General features: G+C 57.9%; 3 protein-coding genes across 8 annotated transcripts; 2 read left to right on the forward strand and 1 right to left on the reverse strand.

The window, feature by feature from the left end:
- Nucleotides 1-4,355: 4,355 nt before the first annotated feature.
- On the forward strand, nucleotides 4,356-6,944 carry PLA2G3 (phospholipase A2 group III). 4 transcript variants are annotated; one of them, XM_058851489.1, is made up of 7 exons: nucleotides 4,356-4,809; nucleotides 4,883-5,015; nucleotides 5,088-5,222; nucleotides 5,324-5,784; nucleotides 5,895-6,024; nucleotides 6,135-6,269; nucleotides 6,432-6,944. In XM_058851489.1, the coding sequence occupies exons 1-7, from the start codon at nucleotides 4,386-4,388 to the stop codon at nucleotides 6,634-6,636; spliced, it is 1,623 nt and encodes a 540-aa protein (XP_058707472.1). In that variant the 5' UTR covers nucleotides 4,356-4,385; the 3' UTR covers nucleotides 6,637-6,944. The 4 variants fall into 4 exon arrangements, with proteins under 4 accessions (XP_058707472.1, XP_058707471.1, XP_058707475.1 ...); XM_058851488.1 differs by having other exon boundaries at nucleotides 4,357-4,809; nucleotides 6,429-6,944; XM_058851492.1 differs by having other exon boundaries at nucleotides 4,357-4,809; nucleotides 5,324-5,460; nucleotides 5,901-6,024; nucleotides 6,429-6,944.
- A 224-nt stretch (nucleotides 6,945-7,168) lies between these two features.
- INPP5J (inositol polyphosphate-5-phosphatase J) lies at nucleotides 7,169-15,374 on the reverse strand. 3 transcript variants are annotated; one of them, XM_058851487.1, is made up of 12 exons: nucleotides 14,609-15,374; nucleotides 13,698-13,808; nucleotides 12,106-12,214; nucleotides 11,404-11,520; nucleotides 11,157-11,332; nucleotides 10,495-10,606; nucleotides 9,985-10,094; nucleotides 9,473-9,662; nucleotides 9,122-9,259; nucleotides 8,691-8,783; nucleotides 8,351-8,455; nucleotides 7,169-8,237 (listed from the first exon to the last, which is right to left on the reverse strand). In XM_058851487.1, exons 1-12 carry the CDS (start codon nucleotides 15,214-15,216, stop codon nucleotides 7,617-7,619), a joined length of 2,490 nt encoding a protein of 829 aa, XP_058707470.1. In that variant the 5' UTR covers nucleotides 15,217-15,374; the 3' UTR covers nucleotides 7,169-7,616. The 3 variants fall into 3 exon arrangements, with proteins under 3 accessions (XP_058707470.1, XP_058707469.1, XP_058707468.1); XM_058851486.1 differs by lacking the exon at nucleotides 13,698-13,808 and having other exon boundaries at nucleotides 14,609-15,305; XM_058851485.1 differs by lacking the exon at nucleotides 8,691-8,783 and having other exon boundaries at nucleotides 14,609-15,305.
- Nucleotides 15,375-19,535: 4,161 nt separating this feature from the next.
- On the forward strand, nucleotides 19,536-21,305 carry SELENOM (selenoprotein M). The gene is made up of 5 exons (XM_058851672.1): nucleotides 19,536-19,793; nucleotides 19,876-19,911; nucleotides 19,991-20,025; nucleotides 20,421-20,499; nucleotides 20,588-21,305. The coding sequence occupies exons 1-5, from the start codon at nucleotides 19,551-19,553 to the stop codon at nucleotides 20,798-20,800; spliced, it is 606 nt and encodes a 201-aa protein (XP_058707655.1). The 5' UTR covers nucleotides 19,536-19,550; the 3' UTR covers nucleotides 20,801-21,305.
- Nucleotides 21,306-21,845: the final 540 nt, after the last annotated feature.

A 21,845-nucleotide genomic window follows, 5' to 3' on the forward strand; every position in this document is an offset into this window, starting at 1 on the left:
GCTAAGGGAAAACAGAAAATGGTAGGAATTTTCTCCTACCATCAGTATCCTCTTACAAGGAACCTCTGTGCCTTGTGGTTGTTTTGGGGTGGTTTTCCTTGAGTTCCTTATGTCTTGGGGCTTTCTGTATTTTCCTATAGGCAAGGCTGGTTATTTACCACTGGAAGCAAGGCACACATCCTTGCTGAGGGTGGAGGCTGTCTAGTCCTTGGCTCAAGCAGGGTCATCTAAACAAGACTGCCCAGGGCCTTCAGGGTGCTCTTTGACTCTTGGAAAAGACCTTGAGAAGGCTGCAGCTGTGGCTGAGGACCCAGGAGATGGCTCCTGTGAGCTGCAGGACCTGCACATGTGCAGAGCCTGACCATCCCCATCATCCATACAGTCTAGATTCACACTGAAAATAGCTGATGGAGCCAGCTCTGCTTCTGCAATGGGAATCTGTCAAGAGAGAAGAAAATTCTTTGTCTCTGTAGTCTGTAAGTCCCTTACCCCTATAAAATGGTATGAGACAATATATCCTAGAGGGATGGCTCTTTCCTTGAAGAACTCTGGGCAGATGCTACATGATGACAACCAGCACAGCCTTCCCAGAGCCTGGGGTCAGGCTGTCCTTTCCCAGGGTGGCCTGAGCACCCATGGGAACCAGTGCCATTCCAGCCTGAACCAGTGCTCTCCCGAGAGCCAGGACTGCAGGGTGCAGGTGAGTTAAGCCCACCACCCTGGCCTCTAGCCCCACAGGGTAGCCAGGGAGTAGGCAAATATCACGAAAGCAGCAGAAGAGCCTGACTCCCAGCACATCCCAGTGCCACCATCTCCATCAGGCTGATGGAAAGCCTGAGCAGCCTGATGCAGCAGGCTGGGGCACTCCTGGCTGCTGTGTGATGAGGGTGCCCACACAAGCGTGATAGGGTGGCACTGGCATGGGGTCTTGGTGCCAAAGAATGGGATCCAGATGGAACAAAGATGTCACATAGGGCCACAGCTTGACCCAGGCTCTCCTAGGCAGATAGATGGTGGCTGTGTTGTCTGCCAGCCTGGGGAGTGCCCAGCAACCAGCATGGGGTGGAGGGACTTCTGAGTGTATGCCAGAGTCCATAGGAGCCCTCAAGGGTCTCCCTGGATCTGCAAAGTGCTTGAACTGATAATCTCAACTCAGGAGTGAAATAACTGCACCATTCTTTTACTCATTCCAACTTGAATTTTGTCTTCCAACCTTCACAAGACATTTTCTCTCATGAAATTGTTTCCCTGTTCTGCCAATTATGTTCAGAGCCATGGATGCCCTGGATGCTCTATTGCTTCTTTCCACAAAGCTGTAAGCTCCAACTTAGATCAGTAGAAAGCAGAGAGGCTTAAAGCAGTGCTGCAGCAATTCTCTTTCCAGAAGGCAGAGCTGTCCACCCTCTCGAAAGTTGCCTGTCCCCAGGGGACATGAGCAGGACACAGTCAGCAGCATGCATGGTACATGCACAATGGCTAGCCAGTCCTGCTGCCTGGGTGGGGCAAAGGGCAAGACTGGACATGGGGACACCTGTGTGTCTGTCAGCACTGAGACATGGATGACGCCCTAGGTCTGGCAGCCACTCACACAGTCTGGTCAGCCAGCCCCTGCCTGCAGGATGCATAAGAGGCATCACTCCAATGCCTATGCTGGCCTGGGGAGTGTAAAAGGAGAAGAAATGAGCCCTGCCATGACTCAGAGTTTGGGGCAGATGAAGTCTGATTTCTCTTCTCCTTCAGCCCAAGTAAGCCTAGCTCCAGTCCTGACCAGCTCAGACTTCACCAGCCTTACTCCAGTATGGGATCTTTCTTGTAATGGGGAGCCCCTAATGCAACCATGGCATGCAGAAGAGGAGAAAATAATTGCTTCACCAGCCCATTTCTGCACTCCTGCTGACCCAGGCTGAGACCCACTCCCCACCCTTGCTGCATGAACCATGACTGCTGGCATCTCCACCTGAGCTCAGTGCTCCCCCACTGCAGGCTCAGCCCTGAGTCCTTGGCAGCTTAGCCCCATGCTGGCCTTGTCTGCGGCCTTCAGCCACGTCAGTGGAGCCGGGTGCAAGGCTGACAGTGCTGCTTGTTGGGGTGAGTAGCCCAGGGCTCAGCCCCATGTCCTCACTGTCCCGCCAGACACAGCCTTGTGCCAGCAGCTGGCAGCAGGGCAGTAGCTGCATGGTTACACAGCGGGGAGCTCTGCTGCAAAGCCAGCCCTGTAACCCACTGTCTGCTTGGGCGGTGAAGGCCAGAGCACTGGACATTCCTACTTATCCCCTGTTATCTTCCAGACAAACCCAAACTGGGTTTTGTGTCTCTGATGCAGTCATACACTTGTCAGCCAAGGCTGTCCTGTGCTGCCCCATGGATCCTTCCCTGTGGGGCCCCATGGGGCTGCCAACACAGTCCAGGCACAGGGTAGCCCCAGGGTGCTGGGCATGAGGGGGCCTAATGCATGCAGAGAGCAGCTCCAGGTGCACTGGGACAGGAACGCAGCACCTCCATGGCAGGAGGGCTCTGTGGATCCCTATGGGTGGAAAGCTGGTTCTCCCACATCTGGGTACCTCCAAGCAGAGCCCTTCCCCAGCCTTAGCATGCCCATCCCCATCCTGCCAGGCCTTACCCAGCTTCATGAACACAGCTCCCAGGACAGGGGAGACCTTTGTGACACCTGGGGTGATGTCATGGGTGGCACACAGCAGCCCTATCACAGCCATAGAATGGACTCTGCCCTGTCTGCAATGCATTGCTGTCAGGGAAATCCTGATAAGGTGAAATAAGCCTACACTGCCAAGCCCCATCCATCAGCCCCCAGTGTCCTCGGGTTAGGGCACATGGGATTCCACAGACCACCTCCCCTGGGCCCCCCAGAACCCCAGCAGGGCAGAGCATCAGCCTGGACACAGACATGACTCCAGACTAGCCCTGAAAGAAAGAGATTCCACCAGAGGGACCATGGTTTCCTCCCTCCCTCCCTCCCTCCTGGCAGAGAGAGGTGAATCTGGACTTCAGTGGGCCAATTCTCCAGAGCAGTTCCAGCATCCTTTTGCGATGCAGTAGTGATGCAGTAGGATTCCCAGTCCCACTGGCCACCCTAAGCAATGCTTCCCTGGGGCACCAGGGCCCTGGGGTGGGTGGGGGATGGGCTCTGCCCCACAGCCCAACTGCCCTCTCAGGGTAGAGAGATCCTGATTCCCAGGGGGACATTGTACCAGCATAAGTTGGGCCACCAACTCCTCTGCAGGGATGGGCCTTGAGATTCTGCTGGGCACAAACTAAGCAAGAGCCAGGGATGTGTCCTCATGGCAGCAGCCCAAGCTGCCCCAGACAAAGCTGGGCAGGGAGCATCAGGGGCAGGCCATGCTGCTCCAGCTGGGATCACCTGGGCAAGGCACAGACATGCTGGGGTGAGTTCAGCAAAGAGCCATGATGGTGGTAGTGAGTGGAGCACCTGTACTGTGTGGAGTGGCAGTAGGAGCAGGGTCTGCAAAGACTGGAGCAGAGGAATTTTGAGGGATCCTGTTAATACATAGACAGGGACGGTGCAAGGAGACAAGAGTTCGTCTCTTCCCAGTGATGTCCAGAACTAACTAGAACAAAATGCAATAAAAATAAACTGGGACATGGGAGGTTCCTTTGAATATCAAGAAACACCTTTGTACTGTGAGGACCAGGCAGTAATAGGAGTTGCCCTGGGGGGCTGTGGTGGTTCCATCCTCAGGGATCCTCAGCTCTTGAACAGAGGTGGTCCTAGGATGTGGGCAGCTTCTGCAGGGGCTGGACAGCACCATGCTCTGTGTACTGGCCGCACACAGTGGACACTTGAACAGGGACATGGCTACAGCCTGTGCGGCCACACACATGGTTGGGCATGCACGGCACATGGGCATAAATTCACACACGTGTCTACACGTGTGCGCAAGGTGAGTGTGCATGGACCCGTGCACACCTGCACACACACCTGTATCCAGAGTCGTGCACGTGCGAACACACTCATGAGTGGCCAGGGAAAGAGCGTGTGGGGTAAGCGCGGCTAGCAGGGGGTGGCCGGGATGGGGGAGTGCCCGGGATGGGGGGGTGGCCGGGATGTGGGGGTGCTAGGGATAAGGAGGTGGCCGGGATGAGGGGGTGGCCGGGATGGGGGGTGGCCGGGATGAGGGGGTGGCCGGGATGAGGGGGTGCCAGGGATGGGGCAGTGCCCGGGATGAGGAGGTGCCGGGGCTGGGGACCTCCGCCTCACCCGCCGCTCTACCCTGGGGCGGGGCGGGGCCTGCGCGGCGCGGACCAATCAGCGCGGGCTCCGCTGCCGGGCGCGGGCCAATCAGCGCCGGCTCCGCTGCCGGGCGCGGGGTTAAAGGCGGGCACGAGGGGGCGGGGCGGCCCGCGGGATGTGGGCGCGCGCGGCTCTGGCTTGCGCGGCGCTCTGCGCATGCGCGCGCGCTTGGTTCGGTGGGGCCGTGTGCGCGCGGGAGGCGGGGGCAGCGGGCGGCGCGCGGTACGTGGCGTTCCTGAGCGCCGGCACCGGACCCGCGCTGGTCGAGAGCGTCTGGGCCGCCCCCGGCCGCCTCCGCGCCTGCTGGGCCCGTCGCGATCCGCGCCTCGCCCGCGCCTTCCGTGCCGCCTGCGCGCACCGCCCTCCCGCCGCGCCTGGGGCCGCGCTGCGCCGGGCCCTGTCCGCGCTGTGGCGGCGCCGCGCCGCCTGCACCGACCCCGTGCCGCCGGGACCGCAGCGCCGTCGCCGCCGGGGCTGGACGCTTCCAGGAACGCTGTGGTGCGGTGCGGGGGACTCGGCGGGGAACTGGAGCGAGCTGGGTACGGAGCGGAGAGGGGCGGCGGGAGCACCCGGTATCGCTCCGCGGGGCCGCACTCATCGGCGCCTCCGCAGGGCTGTTCCGCGGGCCCGACCGGTGCTGTCGGGAGCACGACCAGTGCTGGGCGCAAATCACGGCGCTGCAGTTCAACTACGGCATCCGCAACTATCGCCTGCACACCGTGTCCCACTGCGATTGCGACGCCAGGTAAGTCCGGGGTCGGGGGGTGAGGAAATGGGGGGCTTGGGGAGCCCGCCCTCCACCGGTCCCTGCCCGCAGGTTCCGGCAGTGCCTGCTCGCCATCAACGACACCGTCTCCAACATCATTGGCGTCACATTCTTCAACCTGTTGGAGGTGCCATGCTTTGTGCTGGAAGAGAGTGAGGAGTGCGTCCAGTGGCACTGGTGGGGCGGGTGAGTTCCCAGGGGTGCCCTGGTCCTCCGCGTGCCCTGCTCGGCTGCGTCAGGCATGGTTTGGTTGGTGTGCAGGACCTCACAGCATGTGGTGTCCCCAGGTGTGAGCGTTATGATGTAGTGCCTCTTGCCAGGATGGTGCAGCAGAATCAGTACCACCCCAGCCTACCAGCAGAGAAGAGGGCCAGCCCCACTGTGCAGCCCCCAGGCAAAAGAAGGACTTTCTCTAGAAGAGGGCGTAAGTGGCTTCGACAGGAACTGAGGGCAAAGCCTAGGCATCACCAGGTATGGAGACATAAGACAGCCCAGCAGCTGCAGGGCCCAGGTACCCCACTGTTGGCCAGGGACAAGGCTGAGCTCACAACCAGGCACCCAGCAGTGCATTGGGGGCTAGAGCCTGGCCCTGCAACAGCACTGACAGTGTCAGAACAGGATGTGGTTGGAGCAGAGCAAGGAGCTGGAATCTCAGCACATCCTTGGTATGGCAGCATTAGACCCAGCCCAGCCACAGCACAGTGTGGAGCTACCCCCATGCCAGCTGTGAAGGAGCGCAGGGAGCAGGGTGAGCTGGTACTGTGGGTAGCACGTGCACACTGCAGCCAGAGTGGCCCAAGGCCTCAGGCTTGTGGGGTCATGTGCTGGGGGTGGCCCTTACTTCCCTGCTTTCCTCAGGCCCAGGCAGAGGGTGTAGGTGCAACAAACACCTGGGTAAGTGTGAGCACCAGATTGTACCCCATGAGGCAAAGTACCAGCTGCACAATGTGGACAGCCGGACACTCCTCCACTGCAACTGCACACGCAGGTATGAGTCTAGGAGGAAGAGGGCACTGTATGCATACAGCTGGGGATCAGAGGAGGTGGGATGTCTGCCTTGGCCAGCATTTGCTGATGTGTGCCCTCCTGTGCCTGCAGGCTGGCACGGTGCCTCCATAGGGCAAGGGACTGCAGTGACATGGACGTGGCTGTTCTGGCTGACCATATCGCCATGGACTGCTTTGTTCTGGAGCTGCCTGCTGCCTGCAGCCCAGGCAGAGGATCACAGCAGAGGTAAGTGGGGAGGTCAAGAGGCCAGGGCCTGGGTGGGGCAGGAAACCAGTAGTGTAAGTGATGGCCCCTGCTCTCTTGTGCCACAACCAGGTTGCAGGGCAGGGGCAGTAATGTTGGTGCTGCCAGGTTACAGTGATGCTCACAGATTTGCTTCTTCAGCAGCTGTACCACGGTGACCAGGGCTGTGCTTGTACCTGCACGGCAGCTCAAAAAGATTCTAAGACGCTGGGGCCCTCTGCGTGTGAGCTCCAAGGCCAAACATCCACACAGGAAGACACAGGCCAGGGGAGGCACCCTCTGTGAGCAGTGCCAGCATCTGGTTGTACAGCAGACACCAGGTGCTTGGCCCCACACAGTCCTTCGATGAACCCAAGCAGTGCTGCCTTGGGAAGGAAGGGGAGGAAGATGTGTGCAGCAGCTGCAGCCTGGAGGCTGCTTGGAGTCTGGTCCTCAACTCAAAGGATGGCACTGAACATGGCTGTTGGCATGACAGTATGGAGCTGGGGACCACAGCCAGAGCACAGGCAGAGGGACTAAGAAGCCTCTCAAGGAGCTGTTGCTGCCATTCAGGAGTATCAAAAGCAAGGGGAAAGAAATAGGAGGGCTCAGGAAAGGAAAACCGATTGTCCTTCCCTGGTGTGCCCTGGGACGGGGGGGGTGGCAGGGCACCCCACCCCTACATTGGTGACCCTTCAGCTGGGGGCCCTGAGCAGTGAGGTGTGATCCCCACCCTCTTGCCTAGGCAGGGTAGGAGGGCTAGGGTCATGCAGCAGAAAAAATAAAGGGTGGTCAGAGCATGGTGTATGGTGCAAGTGTTAAGCCTGCCGTCCACTCTTGATGCTGAGACCCCCACCCTGGGGCTGATCCTGCCCCCTGCAGTGAGCACAGTGCAGCTGGGGTGGGCAGGATCATTTATTTTGTCACTTGCACTATGTTCAGGCTGAGGCACAGTGGTAGAGCAGGGAAGGAGCAAGCTTTGATCTCCAGGGTACCCTGTGGTGGTCCTTGCTCTGTGCCCTTCACCATTCCTGCCAGAGCCCTGCCCTGGCCTCTTGTGTGACCTCAGGTGTGAGGTCAGCATTCCTCCCATGGGACAAGAGTCCTGCACTTGGAAGTTCATGAGGGATTCCCCAAACAAGCTTTGCTCACCCTCCCCTGTGTTGTCACCTCACAGCCCTGCCCAGGGCAGGAGCTTGGGCTGGGGGCAGCAAGGGAGGGGGCATCTACCTGCCAGGCACGCAACAGGGGTGAGGAGTCACTGCAATAAATAAGTTAGGGACTGTCAGCAGGGAAGTGGCAGAGGAAAGCACACAGCAAGCACGCTATGGGGAGGAGGGAGCCACTACATCAGTGGCCCATGGCATAGCTATGTCTGTCCAGTTCCTGGGGACTGTGCCCCTCCTTTGGGGAGGTGCCACAGCCTGGGGGGCTGGCGGGGCTCATTTTCCGGCAGGGATAATAGCCCTGGTCTGAGCTCTCCTGCTGCTGGCCCAGGGCCTGGTCAATCATCTCCAGGCGCAATGCAGGCAGCAGGCCCAGGTTCCGGGGGTCAGCCCTGGCCAGGGAGCTGTCAGCAGACACACACCGGAGGCCACCTTGCTCCTGCACAGTCTGGTAGAACGAACTGCCCTCCGGATTCTTGGCTGCCTGTCCCAGCTCCTTGCTTTTGCCTGCATGGTGTCCCAGCTCATCCTGGGGCAGATGGATAGTGGGGATATTCCTGGGGAGGCTGCGACGGCTCTGGGGTGAGGGACTGCGGCTTGTACCCCTGTCCCGGCTTGATGGCCGCAGGATGAGGCCCTGGAACTTGGCCAGGCTGGGGCTTCGGCTCCGGTGACGTTTCATCTTGCCCGGGCTGGGGCTACGGGATTTAGGGGCCAGGAGGACAAGTGTACTGTCATCCTCTTCTGAGCTGCTGCCTGAGCTGTCCGAAGAGCTGCTGCCCTCCTCTGACCTGGGTAGGGAAATCTGCACCCCTGCATCAGCACTGCTGGCTGACCCTCACAGGGGACTGTTGGGTACCACACCAGCTGGCCTCCCCCATACTCATCCCCCCTCACCCTCACCTGGGATGTGCTCACCTGGAAGGGCTCAGTCACACCAGCGATGCTATTGGAGGTGTTGCTGTAGTATCCAAGGATGTACTCGCCATTTCCCTTGGGCAGTGCTTCCTCAGAGAACATCACCTGCAGCCCAGAGACACCTGATGGGTACTGGATTTGGCACAGGGGTGCCCCTTCTCCCACCTCCAATCCCAGCCAAAAACACAAATCTCTTGCTACCATGAGCTTGCTCCAGGCTCAGGAAAAAGCAATAATGAGGTGCTTGCATCCCCAACTCTGTCAGGGGCACAAAGGGGCCATTGTCCTGCCACTGTGGGGCAGAAGTGCCAGCAAGATGGCAGGGCTCGCCCCACCTCACCTGTGCACACAGCTGCTTCTCCAGGCAGCGCTCCCCATCATCACTCCTAGCCCAGACATAGGACACGTAGTCTTTAGGGTGCCGAAAGCCCACCTGCGCACAATACATAGGAGAACACGAGTGGGACAATGTGAGCCCCACTCTGCAACATCACTCTTCAGTCTCCTGGTGCTCAGGCCCCTCTGTGCACACAGGGTGACCCAAAGCTGCCTTGCTCCACCCCCAGGTGTGCTGTGGGGCCCACAGAGCAGGAGGAAGAGGAAACTGCTGGACCTGAGCCTCCTGAAGCAGGACCACATGATGCCAGGGGAAGGGAGGGCACAGCTCCATGCCCTCACCATGTTCGCTGGTGGGGGTAGCGCAGAAGGGACCCCGCAGTGCTCTGCAGTGCTCCCCACTCCCTCCAGCCCCAGCAGCCCTCAAGCCCCTACCCGGTAGAGTCCTATCCAGTCCCAGGAGCTCCGGTGGAAGCCAACAGCCATCTTGTACCTGACAACTGCTTGCTCAGGCCTGCTCCACTCATCAGCCACATAAATCTCAACCAGGGGCTTGTCCACCTTGGAAGCAAACTGTCAGACAGGTACATGGTGAGCAAGGGCATGGCAAAAACTGCCTCTGCTGCCCAGGGCCCCCATGCATATACCCACAGCAGACCCCATTAAGGGGCAAGGCAGCTGAGCTTTCCAAACAGAACTAAGCCCCCCCCTCCCCGCGCCACAAGGCTGGGCATTTCAACCCTGCAGCTCCTGCCTGTGTTCCCAGCAGCCCTGGATAGTGCTCACCTGCACAGCAAAGATGGCAGCTACTGGCTTGTGGTCGCTGACGGTGTATTCCATGTGACTGCAGTAGCACAGCTGGCTTACTGACAGCACACCCTGGCTGGGCCAGTGCCCACCTGTGCCCAACCCCTTGCTGGGAGGTTTTATCTTCCACAGGATGCGGTCGGTCCAGGCAGGTTTTCGCTTCTTGGCACTGCAGGGCACAGAGGGGCATCTCTTGCCTGGCAGGGGCAGTGGGCTCTGATCCAAACTCCCTCCCCCTGGCACTATGGCATGTATGGGCAGGGGATGCTGCTTATCTTGGCACTCAGCACAGCTGCAGGGACAGGCCTGTGCTGGCACCAGCACTGCCATCACACCCCAGTCCAGCCTGTAACTGCCCCAGCATGGCTGCTTTGCCCACCCCACCCATCCACACCAGCACCCACACTTGGCCCTGCAGCTGTGTGCTGAGTGCCAAGCACAGAGCTCCTGCATCTCTCAGCCCCACCTCATGCCCAGCTCTGTTCCCCTACCTGCTGTCATACTTGTTGGTGCCCACATCAAACTTGAAAGTGGGTGGGAAGTTCAGGGGTCCCTCCTGGAAGCCTCTGAGAACAGGCCAGGTGCTTTTAGCAATGTTCAGCTGTGGGGAAGAGAGCACATCAAGGAGCACAGCAGCCCCCACAGCCAGACCCCTACACAAACCCCCACCAAGATTGCTCCACCCTCACACACTGACATCCCAGTCCTGTTCCTGCCAGTTCACACAGCTCTCAGGGTTTGTCTATCTATGCCAGCAGCTAGTCTCTAGACTTAATGCCTCAGCTCTTCACACACTGATGAGGGAAGTGTGCCCAGCTCCATCCAGACTGACCTGGGACTCTGCTGTCCCTTCCTCCCCCAGAGACATGAGAGCCAGGGCCCTTCGTGTCCTATGGGTTGCAAGAGGACATGCCCTGACTCACAAGCTGCATGGGCAGTTTTGGGGAGAGTCCATCATTGCTTGGGGTCCAGTGTAGGCTGGCAGCATGCCCATCCCTCACCTGATCCTTCTCCCAGAGCTGGCTCAGGACATTGCTGTCAATGGCATACTTCACAAAACAGATGTCCAGGCTCTCGATGCGGAAATTGAGGTCCCCAAACCAGAACACGAGGCTGTGGATGGTAGCAAGGGCAACAGGCTGAGGCTACCAGAGCCAGGGACAGCAGGGGTAAGATGTCCCCAGCCTGAGGGCAGCCTTAGCCCACAGCACAGGTGCTTTTGGGAACACTGGCACAGGTCAGTGCTCAGCTGGCAGCCTGGCCAGCTGCCAGGATTCTGTAGGTAGGACCAAGCATCATTAGCCAAATGGGCCAGACTTCCCGAAGCAGAAACTGAGGATGGAAATTTCCACAGTGAGGCACCCATTGATTCAGATCACATAGCCAGGACACCTGGGCAGAGCCGGCCCCTTTGCCTGACTGGTGCCAAACCCCAACAGTGCATGCAGTAGCTGTACCAGCCCTAAATGTGATGAGACCAAGACTCCCCTAAACACCTACCCCACCATGCTGAGTCCATGCTAGGCCAGCTCTGCAGGCAAGACCTGATCTCCAAGCTGTGCTGGGATGCAGGGGACAGACCCCCAGGCCCTACATGGAGGTGATCAAGGACTGGGACTGGCACTAGAGCCCAGACTGGGGAGCAAAGTGGTGGGGTACGCACTCATGATCCAGGATGCCGTTGGCCACAGGCCCCTCAAACTGCTGCATGTGCAGTATGGTGGCAAAGTCCTCCTTGCGCTGCTCTGCCTTCTCCAGGTGTGCTGGCAGGTGGCAGTTCAGGAAGCAGACCATGTGGCCGAAGATGGAGAGACGAACACTCACCCCACCCTTGTTGCCCTGCACCAAGAGGATCCCATGACTCCTTGGGAAGCCAGACCCTTGCAATCTCCCCCCAGGGCCACACTCACCCAGTATCCCCCCAGCCCTGTCCTAGTGCAGTCTGTCTGGATGTCCTGCAGGAAGGGCAGGTGGTAGTACTTGGCAAACACCAGCAGGATCACACCTTGCATCCGCACTGTGCTGACCTGGAATGGGAGCAAGAGCTGGAGCAAGATGGCAGAGAGCCTGGGGACAGAGGGACAACTTCCCCTGCTCTGGGCCATGGGGCAGCACCTCCACCCTTTGTGTGTCCCCCCCTATCCCACAGGTGACAAACAGCCCATCTGGTTCAGAGATCTGTGCATACCCTCCTGAACACTGACAGCCAAACTTGAGCCTCAGTGATGTTGGGCTTACATACGCTCTGAGGCAAATTCCTTGGGGAGCTGAACCTGTCTGGGGGAGCTGAGCCTGCCCTGAGTCTTGCAGGCTGTTGCCAGCAGCACCGGCCGGTTCCCACATTCACCCTCTCACCCTGGTTCAATGCAGGGGGCAACATAAACCCCAAAGCACCAGAGGGGAAGCATAAGCCCAGGAAAGGCAGCTGGGTGGCACAAGCCAAACAACTTGGCTGGGTGAGATGCAGCAGCAGTCCCTGCTTGGATGGCTGCAAATCCAGGCAGCTCTCCCACCGCACCGCCCTCCAACCTGCAGTCCAGGTCTATCACTGTGTCCCACCTGCATGGCAGGCAGAGAGAACACCAGCTGCCAACTCCTTCAGGACTCCTTACCAGGATGAAGTGGAAGGGGCTCAGCACATCCATGAAGAGTTCACTCCACTGATCTGTGAAGAGGGCATCCTTCAAGCGCTTGTTTATCTTGGAGTTTACCTCTTGCAGCCTGAGAGGAAATGTATGGGTCCTTCAGCCACACAGTAGGAAAGCATATGTATCCCAGTTAGTGAAAACCTGGGAGAGGTGCCAAAGCACAATGCTGGACAGCAGGACAGGGTGGGAAGGGCAGTTCAAGGGAAGACACTGATTTTAGAGCACAAACCAGCCATGTCTTCGCTCCAGTGATTCTGGGCCATGTGCTGGCAGGAGGCACAAGTGGCTCTGAATCCAAGAATCCTTGGCCCTTTCTAAAGCAGAAGCAGTTAAGCTGCACAGGGTTGAGCAGAAGCCTAAAGCCCATTTCGGTGCGCAAGAGGGGCTTAAGTGGCCTTTCAGTCTCTACAGAGAAGTCACGTCCAAACAGCATGAGGTGTCCAGACATATTTGAGCTGCACAGCTTGAAGCAGCAGCAACCAGAAAGTTAATAGTGCTCCTCCCAGCTCAGCAATTAATGAAGAGAGAGAAAAATGTCCACAGAGAACAGTGCAATCAGGAAATGTCTTGCCCAAAAATATCGAGTGCTTAGAGCACAAAGACACAGATCAGAGGAAGGACACAGCCAGGCAGAGATGCCAAGAAGTGAGGAGTAGCAGGACACTGTGTCCTGGCCAGAACATGGTCCCAGCAGGTCCCTACGTCAGCTACACCCCTCACCCAGCTCATCCATCCAGCTCAGGTTGACCTTTGCCACTCACACAGACCCATTCCACTGGCCTGCAAGACTGAGGGGACTGAGAGGCTGGTTCCAACACAGCATCACAGCTCCAGCAGTGTCAACCCCTTGCACCACTATGCCCTCTGCAGCTGAGAGCTTGGGGGCAAGTAAGTCCTGGAGGCAGATCCAGCTCTTCCACCTCATACCAATAGGCAGAGGCTGCTTCCTGCTCCCTATGCAAAGACAGCATATCCCTGGCCTTAGCAAGAATTCACGCATCACTGCAGTCCTCAAGAGAAAGCCGCCCTCGCCTCACCAGCCTCAACCACAGTGCTGTGGCACTGCCCTGACAGCTGGTCTGTGTACCAGGGGCATGGAGCCAATCCAGCCTCAGGAGAACAGCAGATCTATGCCCTTGAGGCCTGCATACCACCTGCAAAAGCAGAGAGGAGGAGAATGCTCCCAGAAGACTGGGCCAGGTGAGTCAAATACCTTGACAGACCTGACAGAAGGACTGCCACAGCTCACAGCAAGATCAGGGCTAACTTGGCCCAGCATAGCCAGCCTCAGGCTTGATGAGGATTCAAGTCTAATCAGTTTTCAAGGGTTTCAGTTCCTCTCAGCACTCCCATTTTACCAAGAGCTGATTCTCCATCACCTTTTCTGACACTATCATTTGTGATGCACACCCTTCCCTGCTCCCCATGCCCCAGAGGAGGCCGGTGCTGCAGCTCTTCCATTCCTTGTCTCCCAGGGCTTTGGCGATTCCCCGAAAAGAGGACTTGTCAGAGGGGGAAGAGGAAGGAAAAGGGGGAGTCGCACCTCATCCTCTTACCCAATGGCGATCATGTCCACATCGTTTGTCTCGCCCGTGTTGAGGTGCAGCAGGGATGTCACATCATTTGGGGGCATGGCTGTACCTACGTTCCAGGTGATCACTGTGATGCTTGGAGGACAAAGGAAGAACACGCTAACACGAGGGCTCAGAGGGGTTCCTTGTAACCCTGTAAGTCCCCAGATCCACCAAGGAAGCTTTCTGCTAACAACAGAAGTAGTCAAAGCTGAAGCTTAGTCATGGCATATACACCAGGTCCTTAACTCCTGTACGAGGGAGATAGATCTTTGCCTCCAAGATCCCCCAGGACTTGCACCTGAAATTTAGAAACTGGCATAAAGAGCCCTCATCTTCATCACCACCAGCTGACGCAGGCTATGAGACAGGGTATCTCCGGAAAACCACTTCCCCCCCTTCCTCAGGAAGGCTCGGGCTCCTGGGGAAAAGGACCCGGATCTCAGTTCCCATCCCCTGCCAGCCACAAAGGCCAGGGCAGCGCATGTGACAGCAGTGCTGCAGCCCCGCAGCGGTGTCCTTCACCAACGCAAAGCCACATCCATCACAACACATTAATGCCATTGCGCAACGGGCACCAGCAAAGAACCCACAGGCTCTTTCGGTAGCGACAAAGAGGAGCCTCCATCACAGGGCACACGCCTTAATAGGGAAAGAGAGCAGCGCCACGCTAGCCCCAGTCCTAGGGGACAGCCAGGACAGGTGGCACCCACTCCATAGTCGGTGTCTCTATCACGATATCCCGCACGAACAGTGAGCATCAGGCATCCTCCCCGCCGGGAGCTTGCCTGCAGCCTTGCACCCCAATCCTGCTGAATCCGCCACAGCAGGAAGAAGGGGCACAACGGGTGCTGCTCCCGTGGCGCTGCGAGCCCCGTCCCCGTGGCCCCACTCACCGGAACGCGCCGTCCTCCGGGGCCCGTCCTGGACAGTCCGGCAGCGGATCGCAGACGTCGCCGGGGCCGAGCCGGCCGAGGGGCCGGGCGACGACGGGCAGCTCGCCCAGCTCCGCTCGGGGGGTCAGGTCCGCCCACCCGCCGGCGAGGAACTCGCTGGACACAGCCTTGGGGAGCATGGGGGCGCGGGGAACGGCGGGGCCCGCCCAGGCCGCGATGTGGTCACTGGACTCCGCTTTGGGCAGCATCTCCCGTCGCTCCGGCGGGGCCGGCGCGGGGAAGGCGGCTCGCCCGGGCGCTGCCGGGAACGAGGGTCCGCCCGGGCCGGGGGGCAGCAGGGCCGGCAGCGGGAGACCCTCGGGCGAGGTCTGGGCCGGGGGCCGCTCCTCGGTTCCTGCGCGCCGCGGGCAGCCGTGCCCGAAGCCATGCCCGTCCGGTCGGGAGCTCCTACGGCCGCCGGGGACGCCGCCGCCAAGGAAAGGCGCCGCCGAAGCCCCAGCGTCGGGCGGGAGCCGAGCCGCGCTTCCCGGGCCGCGCAAAGGACCGGGTCGGGACCCCGCGCCGGCGGCCGAGCCCCGGTCGGCGCTACTGCGCCGGGCCGGGTCCATCGGCAGGAGGAGACAGAAGCGGCCCCGACCCGGCCCCGTGTACCTTGCGGCCCCGTGCACCTTGCGGCCCCGCCCCGTGACGTAGCCACACACTGACGTCAACGCCCGCCACCTGCGCGACGCCTTAAAGGCGCAGGAACAGCCCCAGCCGTCGCTCACCTGCCCCCCCGCTCATGTGATGGCCCGCGCCTCGCCCCCTCCGTCCCCCGAAAGCCTTTTCTTGCGCACCTGCCCTTGCACGTCCACATCTGTCTTTGCATAGCTATCCTTGCACGTGCACACCGATCTTTGCACTCCTATCCTTGCATGTACGCATATGTTCTTGTGCATGAACACCTGTCCTTGCAAATGCACATCTGCCCCTGCAAATGAATGCCTGCCCTGGTGCATTATTGTGTATATGACTGTTCACCACTGCAGCTGTTGTGCCAGATGTGTCTGTGGTCTGCTGCAGAGTGTTTGCATTGTTGGTGTGTGCACACACACCCACCCTTGCGGCAGCTGTGTGTGTGTGAGAGAGCGTGTGTGTGTATTCACATGTGGGCTGTCGCATTGGGTGTAACTGGTCAGGCCGTGCTACCTTCCCAAAAGCGCCTCCAGAGGAGACAGTGTCTGGGCAGGCTGCAATCAGCTGGACATGCTGGAGGGAGTCCAGTGAAGATCTACAAGGAGGAATGGTTGGAGCATCTTTCATATAAGGATAAGCTGTGAGACCTGGGACTGTGCCTCCCAGAGCAGAGGAAGCTCAGGGGGGTCTCATCTGATATGCGGAATAGAAAAGAACTCTATAACTCGCAGAGCAGTTATAAGAGTAGGTATGAATTTATTCAGAGCTGAGGTGCAGGGGGGATATCTCCTCCGAAAAGTATGCACACCTTTTTGATTTGGTTTTCTCTTTTTATCCTTTACAAACTAGGGTTACACGATACGCCTAATACATATTCATTTCCTTACCCCGCCTGTCCTCTCTTCATATTAAAATTAGCTCCATGCCCCTTTTAGTCCTTTGACCACCTTTTGGGACTTTAAATCTGTTCCTTCTGGCTTAGGGTCTGAGGAATCCCCTTTATCCTGTGGTGCCTTTGTCTTTGCATCTTGTTTGTGTATTCCAGCTCCTTATCTTATCTTGTAGTCTGACCCTTTTCCTGTTTTTGTGGATCAGGGTGTCAGGGTATGGTTATTGTCAAACACCACCACCCCCCACCCCCACCCCCACCCCTTTTCTAGTCAAGCATTTCTTTATGTTTATTTCCTAATTCTTGATTTCTCTGTTTCATCATCCATGTATATAAAAATCTGAGGGGAAGTGTAGAGGACAGAGACTGGCTCTTCCCAGCAGTGCCCAGGGGCAGGATTAGAAGCCATGGGCACAAACTGGAATGCAGGAAGTGTCCCTCTGCATGTCAGGAAACACTTTTCCCTGGCCTAAGTTTCCCAGGAAGCTGTGCAGTTTCCATACTTGGATGTTCACAAAACCCACATGGAGACTGTCCTAGGCTCCTGGCTCTAGGTGTCCTTACCTGAACAGGTGAAGAGACAAGAGAGACCCCAGAGCTGTCTCCAATCTCAGCCAATCCAAGACCCCATGACCTTTGTCTGGGATGTGCCTGTGTCGCTAGAGGACATGAAATATAGCAAAGGGTTCCGAGAAATCACACACACAGCAACCACAGAGGTTTTTTCATGAGGCAAAGAAGCTTTTATTTCAGGGTTTTGTCAACTCTTTTATAAGCTGTTCTGGTCAGGTCACCCAGATTGGTAGAAGGAACAACACTTCCCTCATCCTATTGGCGGGATGAGAGAAAACACTTTCAGAACATCTGTGTCTTGTTTTGGAAAAGTAAAACCTTATTTACACAAATAGTCCTTGAGAAAGACAGTTCCCAAAGACTTTCCCTTGGGAACAATCAGCCCCTGAGAGCTTGAAATTCTTTCAGGTTCAGAAACCATGTCCACATGCCTGTGCATGGGTGTTTATGTGCAGCTGTAGTGTGGGGGGTAGGGATTTGAGGTAGACGTGTGCAGGTGTACATGATGGTTTGCACATGTGTGTGCCTCAGATGTGTGTATGCGCAGTGTGTGGATACAGCTGGGTATTCATGTAGATCAGCATATGTGCACACACTATTGCATGTGTGACTGGGGTGCTGGTTGTGTCCCTGTGCACTGCTGTGTAGGCTGATACATGTGGCTGTAGGCATGGCTGGGAGAAACTGGAAGGTGGGTAGCAGTGGGTATGTACCTATGTGCTGTTGTGCAGCCTGCATTTAAATGTATGCAGGGCTGTGTGCACACACCTGTGCATGTGTATGTGTGTACTGCTGTGTGTGCAGGAGAGTGTGTGAATGTGCACAGCTGTGTGCGAATGCGCACTTCCTGGCCTGGGTGTCTCTGCATGTCTTTGTAGTATGTGGTGTCAGTGTGCATACTGTGAATGTGTGCAGTATGGATGTCATGGGGGTCTGTGTGGTGCAGGTGTGTTAGTGTATGTGGTGTTGGTGCGTGCAGGGTTGGTGTGTGTTGGTGTTGTTGTTTCTGTATCTGTCTGTGCAGGTTGTGTGTGTGTTCTGTGTGTATGTGTAGTTGTTTTCGTGTGTTCCTCTCTGTGTTGGTACTGTTGGCCTCCGTGTGTCGATCTGTGCACAGCTGGTCTGTGTTGCTGTGTGTCTGCTGCTGCTGGTGGTGCTGTTGGTCTGTGTGTTGCTGGCCTGTGCACGGTGTGTGTGTATGTGTGTGTGTATGTGTGTGTGTATTGTTCTGTCTGCCGGTCTGTGCACGGTGTGTGTGTGTGTGTGTGTGTGTGTATGTGTGTGTTTGTGTGTGTGCACTGTGTGTGTGTGCACTGTGTGTGTGTGTTCACTCTGTGTGTGTGTGTGTGCACTGTGGGTGTGGGTGTGTGGGGGTGTGTGGGTGTGGGTGTGCACTGTGTGTGTGTGCACTGTGTGTGTGTGACTGTGTGTGTGTGTGCACTGTGTGTGTGTGTGACTGTGTGTGTGTGTGCACTGTGTGTGTGTGTGCACTGTGTGTGTGCACTGTGTGTGTGCACTGTGTGTGTCTGTGCACTGTGTGTGTGTGTGTACTGTCTGTGTGTGTGTGCACTGTGTGTGTGTGCACTGTGTGTGTGCACTGTGTGTGTGCACTGTGTGTCTGTGCATGGTGTGTGTGTGTGTGTGTGCACTGTGTGTGTGTGCACTGTGTGTGTGTGTGCACTGTGTGTGTGTGCACTGTGTGTGTATGGGTGTGTGTGTGTGCACTCTGTGTGTGTGTGCACTCTGTGTGTGTGTGCACTCTGTGAGTGTGTGTGTGTGTGTGTGCACTGTGTGTGTGCACTGTGTGTGTGTGCACTGTGTGTGTGTGTGGGTGGGTGGGTGGGTGTGGGTGTGTGTGGGTGTGGGGGGGGGGTGTGGGTGTGCACTGTGTGTGTGCACTGTGTGTGTGTTGCTCTGTGTGTGTGTGTGTGCACTGTGTGTGCACTGTGTGTGTGTGTGCACTGTGTGTGCACTGTGTGTGCACTGTGTGTGTCTATGTGTGCACTGTGTGTGTGCACTGTGTGTGTGCACTGTGTGTGCACTGTGTGTGTGTGCACTGTGTGGGCACTGTGTGTGTGTGTGTGTGTGCACTGTGTGTGTGTGCACTGTGCGTGTGTGTGTGTACTGTCTGTGTGTGTGTGTGCACTGTGTGTGTGTGTTGCTCTGTGTGTGTGTGTGTGCACTGTGTGTGTGTGTCTGTGTGTGTGTGTGCACTGTGGGGGGGGCGTGGGGGGTGTGGGTGTGTGTGTGTGCACTGTGTGTCTGTGTGTGTGTGTGTATTGCTCTGTGTGTCGGTCTGTGCACTGTGTGTGTGCTCTGTGTGTGTGTGTGCACTGTGTGTGTGCACTGTGTGTGTGCACTGTGTGTGCACTGTGTGTGTGTGTGTGTTGCTCTGTGTGTGTGTCTGTGTGTCTGTGTGTGTGTTGCTCTGTGTGTGTGCGTGTTGCTCTGTGTGTGTCTCTGTGTCTGTCTGTGTGTGTGTGTGCACTGTGTGTGCACTGTGTGTGCACTGTGTGTGTGTGTGTGTGTGCACTGTGTGTGTGTGTGTGTCTGTGTCTGTGTGTGTGTTGCTCTGTGTGTGTGTGTGTTGCTCTGTGTGTGTCTGTGTGTCTGTCTGTGTGTGTGTGCACTGTGTGTGTGTCTGTGTGTGTGTGTGCACTGTGTGTGTGTGTCTGTGTGTCTGTCTGTGTGTCTGTGTGTGTGTTGCTCTGTGTGTGTGTGTGTGTTGCTCTGTGTGCTGGTGCTGTTCACCGTGCGCGCTCGCGGGACTCACGCGCCACTCACGCGGGCCTCCGGCATGTGCGCATGTCCGTGCACGTGGGCGCGCGTGTATGTTTGTGCACGCGAGTCACTGCGCATGCGCGGTGCCGTGCGCGTGCCCGAGGAGCGCCGGACGTGGCAGCGGCGGGAGCGATGCGGACGGTGCCCTCGGGGCCGAGCGCGGGGCTGTGGCTGCTGCTGACGGTGGCGCTGGCGGCGAGCGGCGGCTCGGAGCATCCCCGGCTCCGCGAGTCCGTGCTGCGGGACCTGGCCCGCGGCAAGGTGGAGGTGAGCGCGGGCGGGGGCCGCGTGGCGCGCCGGGGATGAACCGGCGCCCGCCGGGTGCCTGACGGGGTATCCTCTCCCGCAGACCTGCGGTGGGTGACGGCTGAACCGCCTCAGGGAGGTACGTATCGGGCCCGGGCCGGGCCGGGGAGTCGGGGTTTCCCAGCACTGAGCCGGGCCCGGCCGGCCACTCTCCACAGGTGAAGGCGTTCGTCACCCAGGACATACCGCTCTAGTACCCGCCGACGGCGGCTGCGGCGCTGGGGTCCGGATGGCATGGGATGAAGTATGGGAGGAACGGGCTGAGGGAGGATGGGGTTTTGAGCGGAATGAAGGACGGGGTTTGGTGAGGACTGGAGGACGGGTGTTTAGGGGAGTGTGATGGAGGATCGGATGGTATTATATGGGAAACGGGATGGGATGGCATGTAATGAAGGATGGAGTGTGGGACAGAACAGATGGGATGGAGGAGAATGGGATATGAGAGAAGATTGGCTGGGATGGGGGCTGGTACAGAATATGCAGGAACGGGATGTGACAGAGGGTAGAAGGGGATGTGATAAAGGATGGGATGGGATAAGGGCTGCATGGGCCTGACCAGTGCTGCCCACTCCTTGACTCACTGCCCAGCCATAACCTGGAGATGAAACACCTGCCTGGCGCTGACCCTGAGCTTGTGCTCCTCAGCCTCCAGTATGAGGAGCTAGAGGTGAGTGGGCAGTGTGGCACCTGCTGCCACAGGGCTTGGGGTGGTCAGTGCCTTATAGGTGCCAGGCTATAACCCTGTCTGGGTGCAGAGAATTCCCCTGAGCGACATGACCCGGGAAGAGATCAACCAGCTGATGCAGGATTTGGGCTTCTACCGCAAGGAGACACCTGATGCCCCTGTGCCAGAGGAGTTCCAGTTCGCCCCTGCCAAGCCTCTGCCAATACTGCTGCCCCCCCAAGCACCCACCGCTAATGGCAAGACCCCATCCAAACATGACAAGGAAGAACATCCAGACCTCTAGCAAGGAGTGCCACACTTGGGGCAGGGTCCTGCAGCCAGTCCCGTGTAGGGAATGAGGGTGCTATGGCAGCTGGGGATGGTGTCAAAGGGTGGCAAAGATTTTTTTCCCCCCACCCTTCTTGGTGCTGGGTAGCCTCTTCTGCCCCAAGGATGTCCCAGGCACATCCAGCCTCAAGCAGGCACTTCCTGGACACTTGAGGGCATTCTGAGGGTCCTGTGTTGCTGGCTGATGCCCTCCCATCCTTGGAGCCCATTATCCCTGGCCTGTTGGGAGGAGCAGCTTTCCTTGCAGTCCCTTGCTGTGCCCAGGGGTTTAGCTGCTCTCAGCACTGGGCAGCAGTATCCTGCCTGCATGGGACAGGATGAAGCCCTCAGCAGAAAGCACTAGGTGCTAAGGGTAGATGTGCTGAGTCCCAAAGGTGGGAGAGCTGCCCCAAGAAGAGCACAGCACAACCCACAGCAGGGTTATCATATCCAGCTCCTAGTAAAGCTTTTATTTGCAGTCACCTGCACTGTGTCATCTTTTAAGAGGGAGCTCGGTGGCATCCTGCACCACTGTGTTCCAAGGACAGCTGTGTGCCCCAGAGCTTCTCACAGAGGCAGGAGAGGATGGCAGTCCTAGTCACTGCTGGTGAGCCACAAACCAACCTACAGACCAGCTGTGCTGTTCCTGTGCCACCCCTCCCCAGCATGATAGAGGGGTGAGTGTGGTGGGCACCATGGCATGGGATGAGCTGGGTGCAGGAGGATGGGCATGCGCCCATTAACAAGTCCTGCAGTGTTGAACCAAAGCCCCATGCCTGTACTGGCCCAGTGGGGACATCTGGCCCTCAGCTAAGGAGGGAAGTGGGGCACCACTGCACTTGACCACAGTCTTGCTGGCCATGTGGGATCTTTTACCTGTGCTAGGTCTGGGGCGATGTGGGACAGTGAACCATGGTCAGAGTGCCTTAATTATGGACATCATCAATGAGGGGAAGAACAATACATGCCCTAGTGTCCCTCTGGGGTAGGTAAGCAGTAGAGCTCCAGGTAGAACAGCCAGC

Source organism: Poecile atricapillus, chromosome 16 (assembly GCF_030490865.1).
Source record: "Poecile atricapillus isolate bPoeAtr1 chromosome 16, bPoeAtr1.hap1, whole genome shotgun sequence".
Taxonomy (NCBI): domain Eukaryota; kingdom Metazoa; phylum Chordata; class Aves; order Passeriformes; family Paridae; genus Poecile; species Poecile atricapillus.

Coding starts and splice junctions, on each gene's coding strand:
- PLA2G3 (XM_058851488.1), top strand. CDS start 4,386: ATGTGGGCGCGCGCGGCTCTGGCTTGCGCGGCGCTCTGCGCATGCGCG. Junction 5,785..5,894: donor GAAGGAGCGCAGGGAGCAGG/GTGAGCTGGTAC, acceptor TGCTTTCCTCAG/GCCCAGGCAGAGGGTGTAGG. Junction 6,270..6,428: donor GGCAGAGGATCACAGCAGAG/GTAAGTGGGGAG, acceptor TTGCTTCTTCAG/CAGCTGTACCACGGTGACCA.
- INPP5J (XM_058851487.1), bottom strand. CDS start 15,216: ATGGACCCGGCCCGGCGCAGTAGCGCCGACCGGGGCTCGGCCGCCGGC. Junction 11,521..12,105: donor GCCCCTTCCACTTCATCCTG/GTAAGGAGTCCT, acceptor CTCCCATTCCAG/GTCAGCACAGTGCGGATGCA. Junction 11,333..11,403: donor CAGGGCTGGGGGGATACTGG/GTGAGTGTGGCC, acceptor CTCTTGGTGCAG/GGCAACAAGGGTGGGGTGAG.